At 39.2% G+C, this 23,197-nt stretch overlaps 1 protein-coding gene across 2 annotated transcripts in view; it reads right to left on the bottom strand.

The window, feature by feature from the left end:
* Positions 1 to 642: 642 nt before the first annotated feature.
* Positions 643 to 23,197, bottom strand: part of spred3 (sprouty related EVH1 domain containing 3) — a 122,060-nt gene continuing 99,505 nt past the window's right edge. Inside the window, exons 5-6 of one of the 2 annotated variants that reach the window (XM_039771571.1) lie at positions 13,274 to 13,435; positions 643 to 2,827 (exon numbers count right to left, since the gene is read on the bottom strand). In XM_039771571.1, coding sequence (XP_039627505.1) covers positions 1,979 to 2,827; positions 13,274 to 13,435 — 1,011 coding nt within the window. In that variant the 3' untranslated portion in view covers positions 643 to 1,978. The remainder of the gene's footprint in view (positions 2,828 to 13,273; positions 13,436 to 23,197) is intronic. The other variant, XM_039771572.1, reaches the window with a different exon arrangement.

The following is a 23,197-nucleotide window of genomic DNA, read 5'->3' as shown; positions in this document are numbered from 1 at the left end:
TCAATTGTGGGCTGAGGATTCATAGCAAGAAACTGAAGGGATGGTTGGTGGATCAAATAATTGGGGGAGTTGTATTAAATCTTTTTTACTTGGGGATAGTAGATCTAAAGACAAAAAAAAGACTACCACTGCATGTAAGAAGTGACAAGCTTTGTGGACATTGCGTGTTGTTTATTGTCTAGGATTCTTCCGTATGTGTCATTTGTATATTGTAGATGTTGGGGATGAGGGTTATGCATCTGATTGTTGTAATTTGTTTTTTGTGACTTGTATATACATTTTTATGACATTCTTGTTCTCTGCTTTGTCTGTCTTATTGGGTCATTTTTTTTATATTGAAATATTCTCCTGGGGTCTGAGAGCAGTTTAAGGTTGGCTTGTGATCTGAATAAAATACATAACCTAAAAGGTGGAGATATTACAGCAGCATAGTTCAGGATAGGACAGACCTATACACCCTTCTGTACCAAAGTGTTGTCAACAGACCCAAAATAAAACCCATATAACAAAAGTACAGCCTGAAAACACCTCATCGAAAAGGCATTGCAGGGGGCCATGAAATGGTCAAGCAACCCTTTCTACACCATCATACTGCCCAAGTACATGAAAAGATAATAAAATAAAATAAATTTCATTCATAGAAATAATAAAATTCTGTAACTTTAATTTAAATACATTGGGTATAATTGACAAAGCAATCTGACTTTAATTAAGCCCAGTTTGTTTTAATTAACATTAAAAATATAGAAATAAATATCTTTTATTAAAATAAACCAGGTTTAATTAACATACTAACAGACTTGATTCAAAATAAGCAGGCTTTATGTTCGTCAAAAGGGAACTTTCCTTGACAAAAACAAAGACCATTTGTTACAGTTGAAGCCAGGGTTGACACTGAGGGGTTTGTCCTGTGAACGAAAGAAATGAAACAGGCACAGGAACCAAATGTCAAGGAGTACATCTGCTATCTGTTTTAATGTGGATTCTCAGAAAATAAAAGCATGAAGGAGCTGTACACCTTGGGTGCACCCAGCCTGAGAACAGGGTGACGAAAGCTTCAGTCCACCACATCTTGGACACAAAGTGAGACCCCCTGAGCCCACGTGGTCACAACGATGGGGCCAGTGAACATTATCTCGCACAAGGTAAGACTTCAGTGGGGAAAAATATACCCAATAAAATAAATAAGAAAGTGAGATAGATCTGTAAAAACAAATAAATAGAAATGATCAAATTAAATGTAAAATAAATAAAGCAATTAACAAGCAAGTCCTTTTCAAGGCAATTAACAAAAATAATAAATACTTATTAAATTAGTGCATGATTAAAAAATAATCAAATTAAATTACTCAGTAGACCATATATAAATAAATAATTCAATAAATAGTTGATTCAAGCGGTTAACAAGTAAAAGGACAAATTAGACTGATTGGTCAGGAGATTCACATGCCCACAGTGGTGGCCCTAGGCTGCAGCCAGACAAAGCTGCAAAGACCTGAAATTCTTCACCTCTTTAACACGTGGACTTTCACTGTCCAGCTGCAGCAAGTGTATGAGGGGTGGGGTTCAAGGGAGTATGGATTGGCATTGCCTAAGCATGTCGATGGTGACGGCCTCATTGGAGTTGGCAGGCGGGCAGATTCCAGCAGCCCACCTGTGGAGTACTGAGGCATGGGGAGGGTTAGGTGTTGTTGCTGACCTGTCCACTTCTGCAGCCGACCAGCGGAGAACATAAGGAGATCCCTGCAAGACATGTGACCATCTTACCTTTCATAAACTTTCAGGAAAATTGAAAGCTCTAACAAATGCAAAGTTGAATTGTATGAACAAAGGGCCTTAGCACTCTGAAGACAAGGAGATGTGGAGACTTGTACAATCCTTCAACCCACCCGACAAGAATCTTCAGGACTTTCCTGTAGGAGCTTTCAAGAGTCTGGGGGGTCCAGTCTTGATAGTCCTTTCCCAGCCTGCACTACTCTCACCGCACAGCCTTGTGCTTGCCACCGCAGCAGCCACATTTCTCACCACATCGCAGGCAAGCCCTGAGGGGCAGATAGCAGCACATACATGGCACCAAAAGTGAGAGCGCCACCAGCGCCAGCCAGCGGGCACAGAAGTGTGGATGGGTAGTGTCCTCACAGGAGCAGGGATCTGAGAACTCCCCTTCAGAGTCTGACATACAGTGGTAGAGCATGCTCTCTGCACACCACATGCAAGACAGCTGGTGAATGCAATGTTGCATGGGGTCTGGGGCATCCTGGCATTGCCCACGTCCATTCTCCTCATCACTGAAAACGTCCCTACAATAAACACATCTGGAGGGAGGACCCCCAGAAATGCTGCTTTCCTCTTCACCTGCAATGACCGACCCCCCCACCCTACTGCCCTTGGTCCTACATCCCACAGATCCTGATATGGCACCCCCATGAATTCGGCAATGGGAGGGAGACCCAGATCCTCTGCTGCTTGAGCCCATTTTTGGATCCTTGAGCCCAGCTTCAAGTCCAGTGCTAGGGCAGTGATGGTGGTGATGCAGATGATGTGAAGTCGTAGTGTGACTGGGCAGCCCACTGGTCCCATGCTTCCCCTTTGTAGAGGCTGACTCACTACTTCCTTTCTCGAACTGGACAACACACAAGTCAATCTTGTCTGGATCCTGGGTGGAACTGATTGGTTTCTGCCCCTTCTGCTGCACTGCAGCCCTCCTGTAGTCTTCATAACCTTTGGTTACCCACAAGTCTTTGCAGGGGTTGATGCTCTCTAACTCTTCCTCGTCATGATAAGAGAGAGCTGAACCAATGACTCCTTGGCGTTGCAGTGGCCTGATCTGCATTGGGAAAAGAGAACAACTGGTTAAAAGAAGCATGCTCAGAGTGGACTGAGTAAATACAGTAGCATCTGCCCCATCTCACCTGTCCTCGGTGAGGGCATATACTGTATGTGCGTACACCTCTAAACGTACATGAAGAGTATCTGCATGGTGTAGGGTAACCAAACGTCTTGTAGTTCCACACACAGTCCTGGAAATCACTCTCAAATTAGGCATCTTCATATATTAGTAAAAAATATTTCATTAGTCCTATATTTTACAAGTAACAATGGCTACATTAACAATGAAGCTCAATTCCAAATTTGTCACTCAAACTCAAGGTCACATAGATCAAATCTTTTTAGAGAAGTGTGAACTGGAAAATGCCTCATGGAGTCAGAACTTTTCAGATTGAATTTAGAATAATTTTATATGAAGTATCGTACAGACATATGTGACATACGAGATGGTAAACACATTATTGGAACACTTACACTTCCTAAGTAATCTCATGTCAATGTTTTTGAGACCTTCATCATGTGTCTGTGTTGAAAATCAAGATGGTACTGACCTAGTGTGTCAATGTAAATAAAGCAAGATGGCAGACTAAACATACCCCAGCCAATATAGCCCATCCATCCAAATACAGCCCAATTGATACATATTTTCTGACAAAAACAGCTCAATTCAGAAGTATATTGTTACAAGAGCATTTTGCAGATAGATGATCACATTAGTAATCAAATGTTCCCCATAACATTCTGAAATTATAAAAACTAACAAAAGGTAAATTTGTATAATTAAAGTCTCTTTGTTTTTGTATCCTTGACTGCGTGGGTGCATTTGGTAACAAGTTTACTGGCTGTTGGTTAGCAAGAACCTTCGTTCAACAAATTACTTCAGGCCAGTCCATCCATTAATCTTTCTCCCTGACTGGGATAATAATCAAGGCTGGGTTACACCTTCATATATAGTGTCCATCCATTATAGCCTCCTGGCTGGGCCTGGAATCCCATCCCTTATGGTACTTACAAGACACAGATGTGTTTACATAAATAGTAGTTTGAAACTGATTGACATAAATTTAATTTCAATTACTTAACTGTTGACTATGTGGTACACATTAAATCAAAGTTGGATTGCTTGCAAAATGAATTTCAACAGTCAGGCAAAAGAAATCAGCTATGAGACAAAAATCTGAAGTGAGTCACTTTTAGCTGCAGTGTGAATGTTGCCTAAGTTCTCTTTTATAGTGGCAGGCAAGTATTGCATTACGTATGATGTGGCTCAGAGATACTTGCTAGATGTATCTTGAGCACTACATTTAATCACCAATCACATCAGTTTTACTCAAACCAGACAAAACAATCTAAACAATCAAATGTCCCCTGAGTGCAACACTTAACAACAGTGTCAACAAACAAGCTGGCAAGGCAGTTTACTTTGCATATGTTCGAACATCATAAGAGATCGCTTCAAGTACAAAATGTGTTTCTCAGTCAGAGAATGAAAAATCCAGCATCTCCAGCTGACAACATTTTTATTCTATTTTTGTCTGTTAGGTTGTGAATAACATTGCAAACTGATTATTCCATCAAATTTTAAAGTTTGTGGTAACGGTTTGTGTTCTTTGATGTAGTATGTCTTCTTTTTGCTGTGACTGTTAGTTTGACAGAGATAAAGTGTTTTTTTACAGGGCACTAACAACATATTCATATGATCTGAGTGACTGTGCACGGCCTTCTAGTTCAATGCGTTTGTGATATGTGTGAAAAGAGTTAACATGAGTAAAAGAAAGTGCATTGTAATAATGATATTATTACAAAAAATTGTAAAATGTAGAAAAAATGTAATTACATATATAATTCTTTACAAGCCACCGAAAGAGCAATGCCACCTCCAACCCAAACAAAAGTGGTTCATGAAGCCCACTCATCTTTCACTAACACAGTCCTGTATGGTTCCCAGAGAAGAAATCACCCTATATGGTCTGGAATCTGGTCACCCTGTGTATGAACATGCTGTACATGACTATATATTATTATTTTGTAGTTGGCTGATACCTTTATCCAAGGTGACTTACAACATTTAAGATACTATTGGTTACACAGGCACGCAAAGTGACTTGTCCATGGTGACACAGTGTCAGTAGCAGGATTTGAACCCTCAGCCTTAGCATTTGCAGTCCAAAGACTTAACCACAATGCAACACTGCCTGCTGCATGTGATTATGTCCAAATAGATGTGTCCAGGACAGTGCCTTGCATGAGTCTGTGTGGACTGCGTTAGAACCATTGAGTGAGTTAATGTTCCATCTATATACAGTGGACGCTTTGTGTTCTCTTTACTTTGTGAAGCTATGCAGCTATTGAGAAAAAATATTACTCTGTGCATTATACCTGTAAATCAAAAGAAACTGGGACTGTGTGTTGATCCTCAATCTTACCTCACCAAGTCTCAATCCTGATCTCATTACTCTATGACATTTTGATCTACTTATACACACAAGAATAAAACTTCATTAAACAAATAATCTGCAAGATTAAAACCATTAAAATTTGTATATTTATTCTTCAATCAAAACAATTTCTAGATACTGTAGAACTGTGCAGAAGTCTTGATCGCTAATATTACATTTGAGAGGTGGAGATGTGTTTCCACAAATACTAAATGCTACAGACATGAGCTCAGGTGGATTAGTTAATCTTGCAATTATTTTGTCTAAAGTCAGCTGACATTTCACTTACGTATTTACATCTATAAGTAAGCAGTCTTCTGTTTGGAAGCTAAGTGTGTTCCACTTTTTCTACTGATATGTTGGTTGCTAGATCTACGCAACAAGTACGCCCTGTGCATCTCTTTTGTGGTCTGAAGGTACAGTGAATGTTTTCCACTAGAGCTCAGCCTAGTCAATTAGTTATCCATCCATTTACTGGACCCACTTAATACATTTTTTACCCTCCTGACAGATTGCCTGAGCCCTGGATGAGGTCCATCAAAGTGCATACACACATACATGCATCCATGTTCACTTATTCTGGGCCAATTTAAGGTTAAAAATGAACCAGTGGCAGGAAAACAGGAGTACCAAAATAAAATGGGCCAACGTGTAAACTCCACTGGGCTGGGATAGAAATAAAGGGTTTCTAGAACTATGGGGGTGCAGTCATAGATAAATACCATGTTATTTAGTGATCACAAGCAAAATGAGCCTATAGCAGCATTACCTTTGACAAAAAACTCTTTGAGGGCTGAATATTTTTTCCAAAAAACAGTTTCTGAAAAACAATGGTTTCACACAGAAATTAACATAAAACGTCTGTTGCTGCATGCTGTGGCTGCCAGTTTGCCAAGAATGTGCGTCAGGCTTGCTGCCAGGCTGTCTTCACGTGGCTGGGGCAGCAGCAGCAGCGGTCACGGTTGCAGTGCATTGTAATCTGATTTCTACCTCTTACCATTGTTAAGTGGCAGTCCTCCTGGCTAACAGTGTCATGGGTGTGCCAGGTACATGAACCTGTTCAGCAACACGATTAGCCTTGGACCAGTCAGCTGAAGCTGGAACCACATTTTCGTTTTCGATCACTTGTATCAAAACTGGAGTCGGGCAAGTCATAGTCCAGTTCAGAGATAATAAACAAAACTTCATTCATGGAGTGTTTTGCTTTACACATTCGCTTTGATTTCTCACCATTATGTTAGTGCCATTTTTGCTCCTTACTACTCACTTGAGCAAAGGAGATCTCGGTCAAACCAATGAAGCTAACTTTTCATTCTTGCAACGAGAGTCCAACTAAAACATAAAGATTGGTTTTGTCACAGTTTACAATTGATTACCATCGTCATTTGCTCCTTTTGACAAAAGTCAACATCAGCCCTGAAAGAGTTAAACTATTATTCATTTGGTACACCACAGCTGCTTCCAAAATTAGGAGGCCCACCCAGCATGGTAGTTGGATCTATATTGGCTTTTCTAACATAGTGAAAACCCAATGAACACAAAGGATCCCCCACTCCCAACACTGATACACTAGCCCTTCTAAAAATACAAGAATCACACAGATGTCTGTGCCAAAGAGTAGGATGCAAACAACTGACACCAGATCACATTCAAACTGCTGTCCCTGAGTCTACTGGATATCAAACACTGTACTAACATGATCAGAAGCCATTTGGGGGCCCAGTTGGGATAACTTATTGTGGAAAATCTGATTACATTGTGGATATTGTTTATAAAGAGGAAGACAAATGAGTTTGGATTCAGTTTCTGGTGTGGTCACAGTCTCTGTGGTATCTGCATGTGCTTAAGATTGCTTTTTTCTCCAGCTCATCCACTTTTCCACCTACTAGAGGTCGTTTGTAATGTGGGGTGCCACCCCCCAAATATTTTAAAAAGTCTAATCATTAAATACATTTGTTTAGTTGCACAACATACCTGGGGTCTCATGTATAACACCGTGTGTAGAACTCACACTATAACATGGCGTAAGCACAAAAGCCGAAATGTGCTCACGCACAGAAAAATCCAGATGCGGGAGTCTGTGTGTACTCCAACTTCCACGTTCTTCCACTACATAAATCCCAATCAGTGTGAAAAGTAACGCTTGTGCACGTGCTTTATGTAACGCCCCAACTCCTCCCAGAATTACGCCTCTTTGAATATGCAAATTAATATAAATTGCTCTTAAGCTCAGCCTTCTGTGAAAAGACAATGGGAAAAGCACGGGGGAAAATATAAGAATTTCAGCGAATACCAAGTGGAGGCAAAGGAAAAACATACTATTTGTTCAAATAAACCGTGGTATAGTCAACAAAAGGAACTTGATCGAGTGACATAGCGTGTTGGAGAAACTTGAAAGCTCACGTTCCCAAAATCGCACAGTGCCGGAAATAAAAAAAAAGTCACATATCATAGTCGCCGTGAAAAGGCGAGTTGTAGCCCACTGTCTGAGTGTCATATGAAAGCTTATTAGGGTACAAAGAAAAAAAGGCACACAGTGAGGAAAAAGGCATGAAATGTCAACTTCAATCTCGACATTTCCACTTTAATCACGTAGTTTATTTTGTCATTAAAGTAGAGCATCATAAACTTCATCTTAAAATCCTTTAATTAACCAGTTTCTCAAATCACATCGTAATTAAAGTAGCACGTTAAATGCTTTGTTTTGTATTTGATCTTCTATGTGCTCTATGTGTGTGAATCACTACTTGCTTCTTAAACCGGCTCTCTTCCTCCAACTGGACACAGAATCCATTACATTCGTGATATTACAGCTCTCTGAATAACTAAAATACTGATATGTATATGTGATATCATTTTTATGATGATAGGAGTTAAAGCACGTTATTAAACATGGGTTTCACTTCGATGAAATAATTTATTGCAGCAGTACTCAGGGGCGGTTCTAGGCTTGTGGTGCCACTGGGCAAAGGAAGAATCAGTGGCTCCTTCGCCCGCCAATGTCAGTAAGGCAGCTTATGCACGGTGGATGGCCACGTCCGTTGCAGACACTGCATAGCCGCCTTGTGCTCATGACACAAGCCGAAATTTGTCGTTGCATTTTGTGTTGTTATTTTCTCTTTCTGTTTTATATTCAATATATATTGGCGTGTCTGCCACTGCAGTCCTTGCTTTTCTTTCCCCAAGTAACAGATCGCCACACAATCAGCTCTGTAATAGAAGTTAAGCCATCTGTAAGCTTAGCGCCGATTCTTCAAAACGTTTAAGGAACATTGAAATATCTTCGTAGTACATGTTTAATTATTCTATCCTTCACGACACTCACAGTGAAGAATATAGATTATTTAAATGAAGTTAAAGTTTTATCTGTATAAATTAATAAACATATTTTGCTGCATTTCACCTTAAAAATGATATCGTCATCATATGTAAATACGTGCTTTATAAAGTGGCTCAGGTTGTGCGATATTATAACTATAGTGCAAGTTGGAGTGATTGTACTTATAAGTACAAACAGTTCTACAAGGTGCAATTGATTGAGTGCATTTAAAGTTCTTGGGATTAAACTGTTTCTGAACCGTGAGGTCCATACAGGAAAGGCTTTAAAACGTTTTGCTGTGGCTGAGACAGCATGTCCATGAAACTGTATACTGATAATTCTTTTTCCGATCAGCTGCTGCTGTGATTCACATTCAGATACAGTGATATAAATACTCCGAGTGGTGCAGTGAGAGTAATATGGAAAAAGATGATCCGCTGTGGCAACTCCTAACGGGAGCAGCTGAAAGAAGAAGAAGAAGAAGAAGAAGGAGAAGTGAGAGTAACAACGCTAAAGCAGTTATGGTATTTGGAATACTATGGCTGTTCCCTGGACCATTATATTGTTACAAGTTAATTACAATCAGATGCGTTACACTAATAAACAATATGCGGTTAGTTTCTGTGTATTTATAAAGCCGCGTCAGGAAAATAAGGTGTAACCACACAGGAACAGTAGCACTGCTTTGACCCTGGGTGCCGCCAGTCTGCAAAACCAAGCGGAGAACTTGCGTACAACAAGGTATGAGGTACCGTGGAAAAGTGCGTGGCTTTACGCCAAGTGTAGGTTTTATACATTGCAATTTGAACATGGAAAAGTTCTTATGCAACATTTCTGTGCGTACGCACCGTTTATACATGAGGCCCCTGGTGTCAGTGCATGTCAACATATATTCAAAATTGGTTCCGATTTGTATTTGTTTAATTTCTGTGTGAATATCTATAGTTCCTGAGTGAAGGGTGCTGGCCAAATGAGAGTCTATGTAAGTCCTTAATCTTTTGAAAAGCAGCTGACCTGAGGCTGCTATTTAATTGGTTGCTTTCAGATTTTTCCAGGTATGTAGGTCTCTGCACTCCTACTCCCACATTTATTGGCAGTGAATTAGTATTGTTTTAATTTTTCTAATCTAATATGATTGGACAATCGTCAACGCACTATTTCATTTTCACATCAGTGGTTCACAATTCACACCTGCCATTTATGTAACTACAGATGAGTAAGCGTGACTTTAGTGAGATAGCAACTTCAAATGGGACTTCAGAAATCAAAAACCATTCGGTTATTTCTTTAATAACACACCCCTTCAAAAATCATTCACTTAATGAAAAAAAGAAGATAATGGAGCTTGGACAGGACTGACCTAACTTAAGAATCCAGCAGCAGGCAAGTGATCAAGCTTACACATGGACTATTTCTGGCTCTTGTCATGACAAATGGAGTTGGCTAACTGGATGTGGTGTAAGTCATGACTTTTTTTGCTTTTCCTGTTTGCTGTTTCAAAGTGTCTGTACGGAAACGTTTTGGACAATGACAGAAGTACGAGACCTAAAATATCTTTCTGAAAAACGCAAACAGCATCTAGTCAACAGCATGAAGCCAATTTTTTTGGCAGGCTTAGTGAAATGACTCAATTTAATCAGAAAGTTACTAAGAAATTTTCAGGACTGAAGGAAAGGAGGGCAAAATTTATGTTCAAGGAAATATAGGTATCCTGATCAAAAAGGCAGAATAAGATTTAGATTGGACTTGTCCTGTGGGTAAAGACAGGTTGCGGGGGAAAGTTATGTTTTAAGATGTGGGGATCTAAGGATCTTACAATGTGAATTTGTGCCCAGATGAGGTAAGCCTGGCAAACTTGAATAGGTCTGGGCAGAATGGCAGCAAGTGTAGAATAAAATTAAGGTGGGAATGACTGTGGGTGTGCTAAACAATAAACTGGGATGCAAGACTTGAGAAAAATCAGACGACTAGTGACTGAGTGATGTGGATTTATGGAATATAGTGGGAATGGCCAAGGACTGGGCACTCTATTAGCAGAGGCAGAATAAGATTTGGATTAGATTTATGCTATGAATGTATTATAGGGCAGATGAACATTATGTAGATGGAGATGCAGACATTATGGTCTGGATACTGGTACCAATTTTTAAGACTACGGGAGATATGCAGAACAGTAGTAACTACAGAGGGACAAATTGATGAGCCACACCTAAAGTTATTGGAAAGAGTATTGGAAGCTAGGTTAAGATGGGAGGTGATGATTAATGAGCAGCAGTACAGTTTAATGCCAGGAAAGAGCACTACAGATGCAAAGTTTGCTCTGAGGGTGTTGATGTAGAAGTATGGAGAAGGCAAGAATTAGTTACATTATGTCTTTGTGGAACTAGAGAAAGCATATGACAGAGTGTCTAGAGAGAAGTTCTGGTAATGTATGAGGAAGTCGGGAGTGGTAGAAAAGTATGTAAGAGTGGTAGAGGGTATGTATGAGGGAAGTGTGACAGTGGTGAGGTCTGCAGTGGCAGTGTAGGATGCATTCAAGGTAGATGTCAGATTACATCAGGGATCAACTCTGAGCCCTTTCTTATTTGCAATGTTGATAAACAGGTTGACAGACAAGATTAGACAGGAGTCCCCATAGACAACGTTTGTGGATGACATTGTGATCTGTAGCAAGAGTAGGGAGCAGGTCGAGGAGACCCTGGAGAGGTGGAGATATGCTCTAGAGAGGAGAGGAATAAGACAGAATACATGTGTGTAAATGAGAGGAAGGTCAGTGGAATGATGAGGGTGCAGGGAGTAGAGTTGGTGAAGATGGGTGAGTTTAAATACTTGGGGACTGTGGAAGAGAGGTGAAGAAAAGAAAAGAGTACAGGCAGGGTGGAGTTGGTGTCAGGAGTGATTTGTGACAGATGGGTACCAGCAGGAGTGAAAGGGAAGGTATACAAGACAGTAGTGAGACCTGCTATGTTATATAAGTTGGAGAGGGTGGCACTGACTAAAAAACAGGAGACAGAGCTGGAGGTGGCAGAGTTAAAGATGTTAAGTTTTGCATTGAGTGTGACAAGTATTAGAAATGAGTACATTAGAGGGTCAGCTAAGGTTGGACGGTAAGGGGACAAAGTCTCCCAGGCGAGATTGCGTTGGTTTGGACATGTGCAGAGGAGAGATGCTGAGTATATTGGGAGAAGGATGTTAAGGATGGAGCTGCAGGCAAGAGGAAAAGAGGAAGACCTAAGTGAAGGTTTATGGATGTCATGAGAGAGGACTAGCTGCCATCCCAGCCGGTATGGATGGTGTGTGTAATGGAGCAAGATGCAGAGGACAGGAGGAATTGGAAAAGCATGATCCGCTGTGTTGACCCCTAACAGGAGCAGCTGAAAGAAGAAGAAGAAGAAGAAGAAGAGGATGTCACGGACTAAAGTTTTGGAGCACAATAGCAATGGGAAAGGGTATACTTCATTTTAGCATGAATATGTCCTGTGGGTCTGGTACTGAATAAGCACTATGATGAGAACCATGACAGCATGTAGAATGATCAGAAAGATAGATAGATAGATAGATAGATAGATAGATAGATAGATAGATAGATAGATAGATAGATAGATAGATAGATAGTGAAAGGCACTATGTAATAGATAATTGCTGCTTCAGTGTGTCCCTCTAAAAACTATGCCCCCAACTAAATTTTTTTCACCAATTGCCATAGCCACCTACATCCCAAAAGCATCCATGTTAATTTGTATACCATGTACAAGACATACATGTTAACTGGACACACCGTGTTAGTGCTGTACAAGACATAAATGGACTCTCCACATCGACCCTCCATGAGTGAAGGTGGGTAAAGCAATTATATGTGTTATGATGGACTTGCATACAGTTAGTTTGTGCATGAGGTTAGCAGGCTCATCTTTCCCAAAATCCTGATTTGAAAAAGTGGGTTTCAAAATGGGAATTTTATACATTGTCATAGAGGACACTGATGAGCTGCCATCCCAGCCAGTATGGATGGTTCCTTACCTAGCCTGGAAGCCTTTATAATGGATGGAGGGAAACTGCTGCCTGGGGTTATGTGCTCCCATAGTATGATAGGTGGCAACATCCCTCTAGTAGATCTCCCATGTGAATACTTGCAGGGCTGCACAGAAGTGTTCCCAACAGGCAGCCCAGATGGGTTTCTTTGGATCCACCGGGGGGGGCTAAAGGAAAAAAATTCCCCCTGACCCAGAAGTGTTTTCTGGGTACAGTATGGTACCACCAGAAGTGCAATTGGGTCTGACATAAAGGGAGTTGCTCTGCCTCAGACAGGAGAGTTGTAGTTGGGAGAGGGTAAGGACAAAAGGGACAAAAAGAATTAAAGAGTTGTGCTTATGCTGATGAAGAAAGAGCATGTTATAAGGTACTGAGTTAAAAAATATAGTTATATGAACCTGAGACTTGTGTCTTTGGGGTTGTGTCTGGGGTTTGGGACTCTGTTAGATCTCCAACAGGCCACTTTTGTACAATCTATTTTCTGCCATTTTGTTACACTGAGAAAATGGCAAAGAGAATTTGTAATAACTGACATACAAGTGGCAATAAAACAGAATTATAATCCCCCACCTCCAGCCCCCACCGTACCCACTTAAATAAACCTGCATTCAGCTAACCAATGTCGGCATGATTTTGCTACTCACAAGCTTCTCACCTGTGTAGATGCCATGCTAGCTGTTGGACTCCCATACCCATACTCCTCTGAGGCAGGAGAGCGTACATAGCAGCTGGACGATGATTCACTGGTTACTATGGTGACATGCTTGGGCAGCATCTCCTTCCTGCTGTTGGAGGATGACTCACTGTCTGTATGTGTCTGATTGGGTGGTTACAAGAAGATGAAGGTACATAATAGGATGAGCAAGGAGAAAGAAAACAAATGAAGACAGTAACAGATTGTGAGAAGAGCAAGGCAGGAACTAAAGAGCATACATAAATATATATGTCAGTCAGTCAATGTATTTTATATATATATATATATATATATATATATATATATATATATATATATATATATATATATATACATACTGTAAATAAATCTGCCTAAGTACTTAAGTTCATTACCTCATTGTTTAACGTTCATACTGAGCTGATCTTTAAGACAGAAATATAACACACAGCTGGATATCTCACCTAGCTTTTAAATATCCATCCTTCCATCCATTATCCAACACGCTATATCCCAACCACAGGGTCACAGGGGTCTACTTGAGCCAATCCCAGCCATCACAGGGCGCAAGGCAGGAAACAAATCCCGGGCAGTGCGCCAGCCCACCGCAGACTTTTAAATATTAGTGGGATAAATGCTGACCTCCCTGGGCTTTTATATAGAGTATATGAGAGCAGTATCAATCTTCTTAAAGAATCCTCTGCAGTTTGTCTCTCCCTGATCATTGTTACTATTTATTCTTGTGCTTATTTCACAATCACTGCCATTAATTTTATTATTTATTGTGTTCCAATACCTTAAAGTCAAACTGCACATTGATTTGACCTTGAATTAACTTAGTTCTTCTGCTAGGTTTAATATTTTGCTTCCAATCCAGGCAATAAAAATCAAGACAAATTTTCATACCAAAAACATTTTAAAATTTGCTTTCATGAATGTCCAATTATTAGGCAATAAAGCAATTTTGGTTAGTGACATCATATAAAGTATGAAATCTAACCTCAGTTTTCTTGTGGAAAATTGGCTTACAGATAAAGACACCATTAGTTATTGCTTCTTTATTAGCAATCATATCTGACTCATTCACAATGACTGCAGTTGTTTAAAGAAAATACAGCTACACCCATTTGTTTTAGAAACTGTAGACGATGCTTTTAAACTTTCTTGTGTGAAGAAATGTTTCTGACATGTGCAAAATATACTCTTGTCTTTTTTCCAACTGCAAATCTGCCTTGTTACTGATTAACTTATTTTAAAGTACCAGCTCTCATCAAGCTTCATTATAGCTTAATACAAAATAACTTTCTCAAACCCACATAATCCAGCCAGCATTGTGAGGGTTCAGTCTGTCTTCAGTCTGTTCACCATTGGGCCCACTAATGCACACACCCATACTCACATGTGGACAGTTTAGAATCCCCAAACAACCCAACATGCACTGAATCCAGGCAGAATACAGACCCCTTTACTTTTTTCACATTGTTATGTTCAATCCTTACATTTAAATCCTTTACATTCATTTTTCCCTCATCAAGCAACAGTCAATATCCCACAATGATAAAGTGAAAAGAAGATTTTTTGGAAATTCTTGTAAATTTATTAAAAACAAGAAACTGACATATCACACTGACACAAGTATTCAGACTCTTAACACAGTACTGGCAGCGATTCCAGCTTGGAGTCCAATCCTGTGTTGTCTTTGCTTTGTGATTAGGTTTATAGTCTTGTGGGCATGTGGACCTTAGGCCCACTCTGATGTCCAGAACAGTCTGGAGCAGGTTTTTATTAAGGATATCTCTATAGTTTGCTCCATAAAGTTTTCACTCAACCCTGACTAGGCTCCCAGTTCCTGGTCATGAAAAAAACCCAAAGCATGATGCTGCCACCACCATGCTTCACTGTGCTTGGAATAATATAGCAAAGGTGATGAGTGGTGCCTGGTTTTCTCCAAATGTGATGCTTTAGAATTGAAGTCAAATAGTACAATCTTGGTTTCATCATACCAGTGTTTCTCACTGTCTGTCAGTTCTTTAGATGCCTTTTTGAAAACTCCAAGTGGGTTCGCATACATCATGTGGCCCAGATTAGTGGAATATTGCAGTGGAGGTTGTCCTTCAGGAAAGTTTACCTGTCTTCACACAGGTTCTCTGGAGCTGAGTGAATATTGGGTCCTTTGTTGCTTCTCTTATCAAGGTCCTTCTCCCCTGGTTGCTCAGTTTGGCTGAGCAGCCCAATCTAGGAAGAGACATGGTTGTTTCTAAGTTATTTCATTTAAGAATTATGGAGGGCACTGTGCTCTTAGGAACCTTCTGTGCTGCAGAATTGCTTTGTAGCTTTCCCAGATCTGTGGCGTGACACAGTCCTGTTTCGAAGCTCCACAGGCCATTCCTTCGACTTAATGGCTTGGTTTTTACCACAGTGTGAGGTCTTTAATAGGCTTGTGAATTTCCTAGTCATGTGTAATCAAATGAATTGACCACAGCTACGAAACATCTCAACGATGATTAATAGAATGGGATGCACCTGAGCCAGATTTCAGGTGTCATAGCAAAAGGTCAGAATCCTTGTCTCAGTGTGATATGTCAGATTTTTATTTTTAATACATTTGAATAATGTTAAAAATCCTGTTTTTGCTTTGTCATTATGGGGTATTGAGTGTTGCTTGATGAAAGGATAAATCCATTTACAAGATTTAATTAGCTCAAGGCTGCAACATAACAAAATGTCAAAAATAAACACTGAAGGGGTCTGAACACTTTCTGAAGGCGCTCTATGTGTCTCTGCTAATGTAGGAGGAAAACCTGAGAATAAACCCCACAGACATGAAACACTGCCCAAGAAAGCACTGGATCTGGGAAGCAGGAGAGGTAATAGCTTTGCTAATATGTAGTATATTGAATGTTCTGTTTTACTTTAACTAATTTCTCCATTACTGCAGATTTTTCCAGTGAATTTCTATGGCTTGTAGGAGTATATAAAGGAGAGTCTAAGAAAGAAAAAATATCCCTCATTTTGTTATGCATTTATTTCTTTGCTGTAGAAGGAAATCAAATATACAGCCTTCAGTTGTAAAGTGGTATTTCCTCAGAAATGTCCTAGTGAACTGAAACTAAAAATGAAGATAATCTGGGTCAGCTGTTCAATACTTATTTTAACAATTAGGCCTAATTACATGTTAGATCTACCCTGGAATAAATGTGACTAACTTTGGTCCTCGATGTCAGAGCAAGATTGTTAGCATACAGATTATTAAGTCACACCATGCCATGCTAAAAAGAAACATCAACCTTCACTAGTCTCTTCATAATTTTGAACATATGTCTCCACCTTGACTCCATTTCATTTCAGAGTTGTGGGTTTCTGCATAGAGTACAATGAAGGAACTAGTCTTGGATTTGTGGTGCCATTTTATTGTAGGGCATACTCGCTTACACACTCACATCGAGGCCAATCTGCCTACTCTGCGTGACTTTGAGGTGTTTAAAGAAGCAACAATATCAAAAGAAATCTAATGTAGAAAAAGGAAGAATATCAGAACTTCACACAGAGAGGAGTTCTACCTTGACAGATTAAGATTTTGATGAAAAGGACCAGAAGAAAAGGCATTGTCAAAAGTACAGCGCCAAGAGGCCAAACAAATCTGTCTTCAAACCTTAAATGTTAACAGTAAATTAAAGTCCTTAATAACAAACCTGAGGCTCGAAAAGCCAGAAAACACATAACAAAATAAACCACATTGTTGCACTGCATGCTTAGGGAGCATCCACAAGATGCTACTGAGGTAAGCACACCAACACCACCATTCCCTGGTGAAACGTGGCCACTAACAGCCACTATTCTTTCATCCACTGGCCAAAAGAAGAGTCACATGGTGCCCATTGACATCACTTCTGTTTTGGCCCCAGAGGGCTATTTAAAGGATGATGTCGCCAAAACATTCTGGAACCAATTCAAGAGGGGATGGAGCTCTGCTTTTGCTTAAGAGAGGCTTTGAAGGACAACAACGTACACATTTTTGTTTGGACTTCTTCTTTACTGTTATTAATTTGCCTGACACTAAATGGGGCTCTGGTTGAACCCTTTATCATTTCCCTGTTGTCTTTTGTTTACAGCAGATAAAGCTCTTTGTATCCGAATCTTAGATGATTAAGGATCACATATGACACCTTAAATACTGTCAGGAGTGATGAAGTCCCAAAGCTTCACGGGATAGAGTTGTCATAGAACAGAGTGTCACAGCAGTAGACACACTATAACTCTAAAATGGTGGTGCTAATAAGCAAACATAATAGTGTTGCATTATAACATGACAAATTCCACATTTTTGTGGAGAATGATAAAAGACAACAGAAGATAATTCTCTGAGATAAAAAAAATATTTAAGATGCAAACATCATGCCAAAAAGCTACAGAAAATGAAACATGGCAAGAAAATGCCAATCATAACAAGAGTCTCTAGTTGTAGGACTGTCCCATTGTGCTAATGTCAATTACAACTCATGACTTGCATTCGTCAGTGCTGAAATAAGTCTGGTGTCTCTTATTTGGACTTTCTTAAGTATTTTTGTGTCCTTCTTGTGATCGAGCGGCAAAAACTGCTTCTGTTCATTTCAGGATTTACTATAGCTAGCTTTCTAGCGAAAGGACCATTTAGTTGTGTAGTTTTATAGTGAACTTTTATGGAAGACGTTGACAGTTTGCAGCATAGTACCCCATTTTGATCTTTAACAGACGTGTCCTCACATGAATATATTGTGAATTGGGATTTAGGAATGTATCAAGAACTGAAAAACATAAGAAATGAGAAATTACATTCCATAAAATGGGTTCTTGTTTTTTGTGTATTGTATTTACCCTATTTTTTCACACCACGGCCAAACTAAGTGGAAGAGGGTCTCATTCTGAATTGCTTTTCCCTAGATTTCATCCATTTTTCCCCTTCATCCTGGAGAGTCAAGGCTGTGGGGCTGTCAAAAAACAGCCTGTTAAAGCCTATTGAGACATTCCTTGTGTGATTTTGTGCTATAAAAGTAATAAATTGTTGTTGTTGTTGTTGTCCTGTGTTCATACGTTGTCTCAACATCTAATTCAGACAATGTTTAAATATCAATAGTGTCATAACTTTGTCTAAAGAAGTTTTTGTTTTCTTTTCTTTTAAACTTAATTTATAATAAAATCGTTAAAGTTATAGGGGAAATGTCTGCTCCACTTTTAAAGACTGGTGATGTTAACATTTTAGGGAGTCCTGCAGGTTGCCAATATGGTGTCTTTGTGCCTTCTGTATTCATTTAAGATCACACAGCCTGTAACCTTTTCAGACTATCATATAATTTCCTGTCCTTTTGATGATATTGTATTACTGTCACTATTCAGATGAGACATGCAAGTAGGTATTTCATTTTATTTTGTACACACGACAATAATCTTAAACATGCACTTGATGTGTGCTATACCAATGAGACATGTAGTCATGGTTTAGTGTGCTACAAATGTTCCTGAAGAAGACTTGCAATTCTTTGACAGCAAAGATGTTCTGTTTTGATATGTTTTATACATCTATCTACTGTTATGGTTTAACCAGGTTTTTATTCCTGGCTCATGAAATTTTTTATTTAAATTGTGATTTTTAAGTTTTGTTAATAAATATTTTTGTAAATGATGTTATTAATTATGTTTTGTGTCTTTGTGTTTTGAATATTGTTTTGCTTCATTTTTTAGTATTTATGCATTATGTGTATTTGCAGTTTAATGTTATGGATGGAACCTTAGGAGCCTGGGCCATCATTTACATGTCAGCTGGAGCATCGCCCCCTACCTACTGTATATATTCTTGGCAGAGGGATTAGTAATTCAGAATGGCATTGGGGATTGTTGGTTGTCTGTTTTATGAGTATTCTGATTTTCTATGTTCTTGGACTGGTTTTGTATTTTGACAGATCCTTTTGCTCATTTTTTCTGCATTTGTTTTGTTTTCTTCGATATGTCTTTCATTGTATAAAAATGAAGAATTTTAAAGTTGGATCATTTTTGAATGATAGGGATTTTATGGTTTCACCTCTGCCTTTTTGAATTTTACTTAAGGATTATCAAGGATTGTTTTGAGTCTGTGATTTTACCTTTTATGTCTTATGGTTTGGAGATATGCCCATCTGAGTTAATAGGCATTAGAGCATTATTTGAGTTTGGAGCATGCGGGTAAGAAAGTCTAAGACTCCATTTTAGAGGGTGAGGACTTATTTTGTATTTAGTACATTTCTGGGGCCAGAACATCATAAAGATAACTAGGAGTATGGGTGATATTACTTTGAGAAATGATAAATCTGCAAACCATTTGGATGTTAAGAATATCATTCCTGGCTCTTTACAGAGATTTGACTATTTGTACAGTGTGGCATGTTTCATAGTATAATAATTTACAGTCTGACAAGTTTAATGGATTAGTTGGGCGTTGTTGAAGTCAAAGTTACTTTTTTACAAACATGGTATATATGCATTTGCCAAATGAAATTGTGTTTTATATTTAATTGTTTTTCTAATATTTTTTTTAAAATACCCAGCCAGCCCAGGCATTTTATAATGGAAGCCATGGAGCTTGGGCACTAATGGAAAGCAAAAGCTAAAAACTTACCAAAAACATCCATTTGTCAAACAAAGAAAGCTATCAAGCATTGATCCATGTCTTGAGATTGCATTCAAATTGCAAAATAGTTTATACATGTCACATTTGAACATAAAAAACACCAATATTATGAAACTCAGCCATTTTAAAAGAAGACCAGCAGTGCACTCTGCCTCAGCACCTGTCTTCTTCTACAACAACCTTTCATTCTGGGGTCATTGTTTTCCAAAGATAAAACCACACTAAGCTTTACCTACAATGTAATTGATATCATGTTGATTTACTTCTATTTTTATATGAGAACTTCTCCCAGGAAGGCAACTTCTATCACACAAGCAAATAAAAAACACATCCTTACCTCAAGAAAAATAGTACTGTACCTGGAATATGCCATAAAATGATTATTTCCAGATCCCTTTTGTTGTTACAAACATGCATCGGAAACACAGACGGCAATTTTTCATATATCGAAACTTTTGTAGCCTTACCACATACAGAGGCTTAGGAATGTTTTATGTTATATCATCGTAGTTTATGGGGGCATGTAGCAAACCTTCTCGTGGTGCCCTACCAGACAGAGACCAATTGCTACACTACACTGTCCACTGTACTCATTCAGGCGTGGTAAAAGGATAAATCCATGGTCTCGAAGATGTCCAAGTTTAGCGTTGTTACCTTTAATGCCAGAGTTGGGTAGAGTAGCCAAAAATTGTACTCAAGTAAGAGTAGCATTACTTTAAAATAATATTACTCAAGTAGAAGTAAAAAGTAGTCATCTAAAAAAATTACTCAAGTAAGAGTAAAAAAGTATTTGGTTAAAAGTCTACTCGAGTACTGAGTAACCGTTTGATCATAATAAATGATTTATTTTTTAGAAATGTTGTAATAAGACAGACAAAAATATTAAATAATGTGTAAATTCTGCTATTTCCAAATAATAAAATAAAAAATGAGTAAGAATAAATAACATGTTTATAAAATAAAGATGCGCAAATAACACAAAGTTCCAAATCTCAGTTTTTCACAACAAAGCTTTTGATGCCAATACCTACAGTAGGTAATATGTATGTTTGAAGAGTGCAAACTACTTACAGTGACAAGATATACTGTACACTGACAGTATAATACTGCATATTCACTTACCCTCCAAATAGCACAGCTGAAAGAAAATAACATTAGAACAAGGCAGCTTGTGCACGTACAAGAAGTCTCACTTTACCTTGACTGTCTGTGTCTGTGCATTTTTGGTTAAAACATGCTTGTTCTTCACTCAGTGAAGTGAAGGTTAAGCTTCACCAGGAGTTGGTTCTCATTTTTCATGTATTCTTTCTTTCCCTGTCCACTGTCTGTATTGGGACATTGTGCCACTATGCTGCCACAGTTTGTGTGTGGTCATGTGACTGCATGGCTATGTCTGATTTGTGAAACGGAGCCATGTGATTACTGTTGCTACGTCTGAATGGTGAAACAGAGTCTTGTGATTATTGTTGCTACGTTTGAGTAATGAAACGGAGTCTTGTGATTATTGTTGTTACGTCTGATTGGTGAAATAGTAATTCAGTAGATCCACTGGCGGCTTCTCTCTGGCAAAAATATAGCGTATCTAATGGGATAAAGCAACAATTCGAGTGTTGCCCAATGTAGCGGAGTAAGAGTAGCGTTTCTTCTCCACAGACGTACTCAAGTAAAAGTAAAGAGTATGGTGCAGTAAAACTACTCTTAGAAGTACAATTTTTAAAAAACGTGACTCAAGTAAATGTAACGGAGTAAATGTATCTTGTTACTACCCACCTCTGTTCAATGCTGAAGGCATGTCTGCCAACAAAGCGCAACTCCTTAAATCACTCAATGCTGACATTATATGCCTGCAGGAGACCCATAAGACCTCTGCACCTCCCACAATACCAGGAATGGACCTTGTCATCTTCCATCCAAGCTCCATCCGTTCATACATTATCCAACCCGATTTATCCTAACTACAGGGTCACGGAGGTCTGCTGGAGCCAATCCCAGCCAACACAGGGCGCAAGGTAGGAAACAAACCCTGGACAGGGTGCCAGCCTACCGCAGCCATCCAAGCTTCATTCATGGAAGTGCGATATATATGTCCGGGACAAATACACCATTCTAACAAGCAGAGATTTTACAAACGAGGGGATTGAGATCCTGTCTGTGGAAATGGAACACCTGAACATCATCTCGGTGTACAAGCCACCTCCAACCCCATTTAATTGGCCTCAGGAAGTCCAGCTTGAACCAAAAGCTCACCTCATAGTAGGGACTTTAATAGTCACAATACCATTTTGGGATACGGTCAAACCAATAAAGATGGTGAAGCTGTGGAAGAATGGGCATTAGCTAATAACCTCACAATTCTCTACAACGCTAAAGACAAGCCATCCTTCCAAAAGTGCTCACTGGAAACGAGGGTACACTCCAGACCTGGTTTTTACCTCATCACGACCCTACCCAAACTTCAAAAAGTCCACGACAAATCCCATACCTAAATCCCACCCCCGAACGATCCTAATTGACATCAAGGCCTTAATAAGACCTAGAGAGACACAATTAAAGCCAAGGTTTTAATGGGAGAAATTTACAGCAGAACTGAAAGCTAACATCTTAAATATCAGACCCATCCCACAGTGCTATGCAGAGTTCCAGCATACTGTATGGGAGTGCTCTAAAAGTAACATCCCATGGGGCTGTAGGAAAAAGTACATCTTAGGCCTCAGCGAAGAAACCAAGGCTCTTTACAGAGATTACATTCAAGCATATAATGAGGACCCTTTGCTGAGAATACAATAGAGCTTGGGGAAACCCTAATGACCTTGTTAAGTGGGGAAAGGAAATCAGTGGAAGGAAGCCATAAAGAACATTGATATGACTAGTAATAGCAAAATGGCCTGGGCTACAATTAGGAAACTGAATTCTAATAAGAAACCTCCCAAACGTACGGCAGCTGTAACACCTAATGAGGTGGCACACCAATTGTTACTCAACAGGAAACCACCAAGTAAGGAAAAAGGTTATCTCCAGAAATAATAAAACCATTTCAGGTGACTACCTGTTGAAGCTCATCGAGAGAATGCCAAGAGTGTGCAAAGCAGTAATCAGAGCAAAGGGTGGCTATTTTGAAGAAACTAGAATATAAAACATGTTTTCAGTTATTTCACCTTTTTTTGTTAAGTACATAACTCCACATGTGTTCATTCATAGTTTTGATGCCTTCAGTGAGAATCTACCAATGTAAATGGTCATGAAAATAAAGAAAACACATTGAATGA

This window comes from Polypterus senegalus, chromosome 12 (assembly GCF_016835505.1).
Source record: "Polypterus senegalus isolate Bchr_013 chromosome 12, ASM1683550v1, whole genome shotgun sequence".
In the NCBI taxonomy this organism is placed as follows: domain Eukaryota; kingdom Metazoa; phylum Chordata; class Cladistia; order Polypteriformes; family Polypteridae; genus Polypterus; species Polypterus senegalus.
This window is presented reverse-complemented; position numbering and strand designations above follow the sequence as displayed.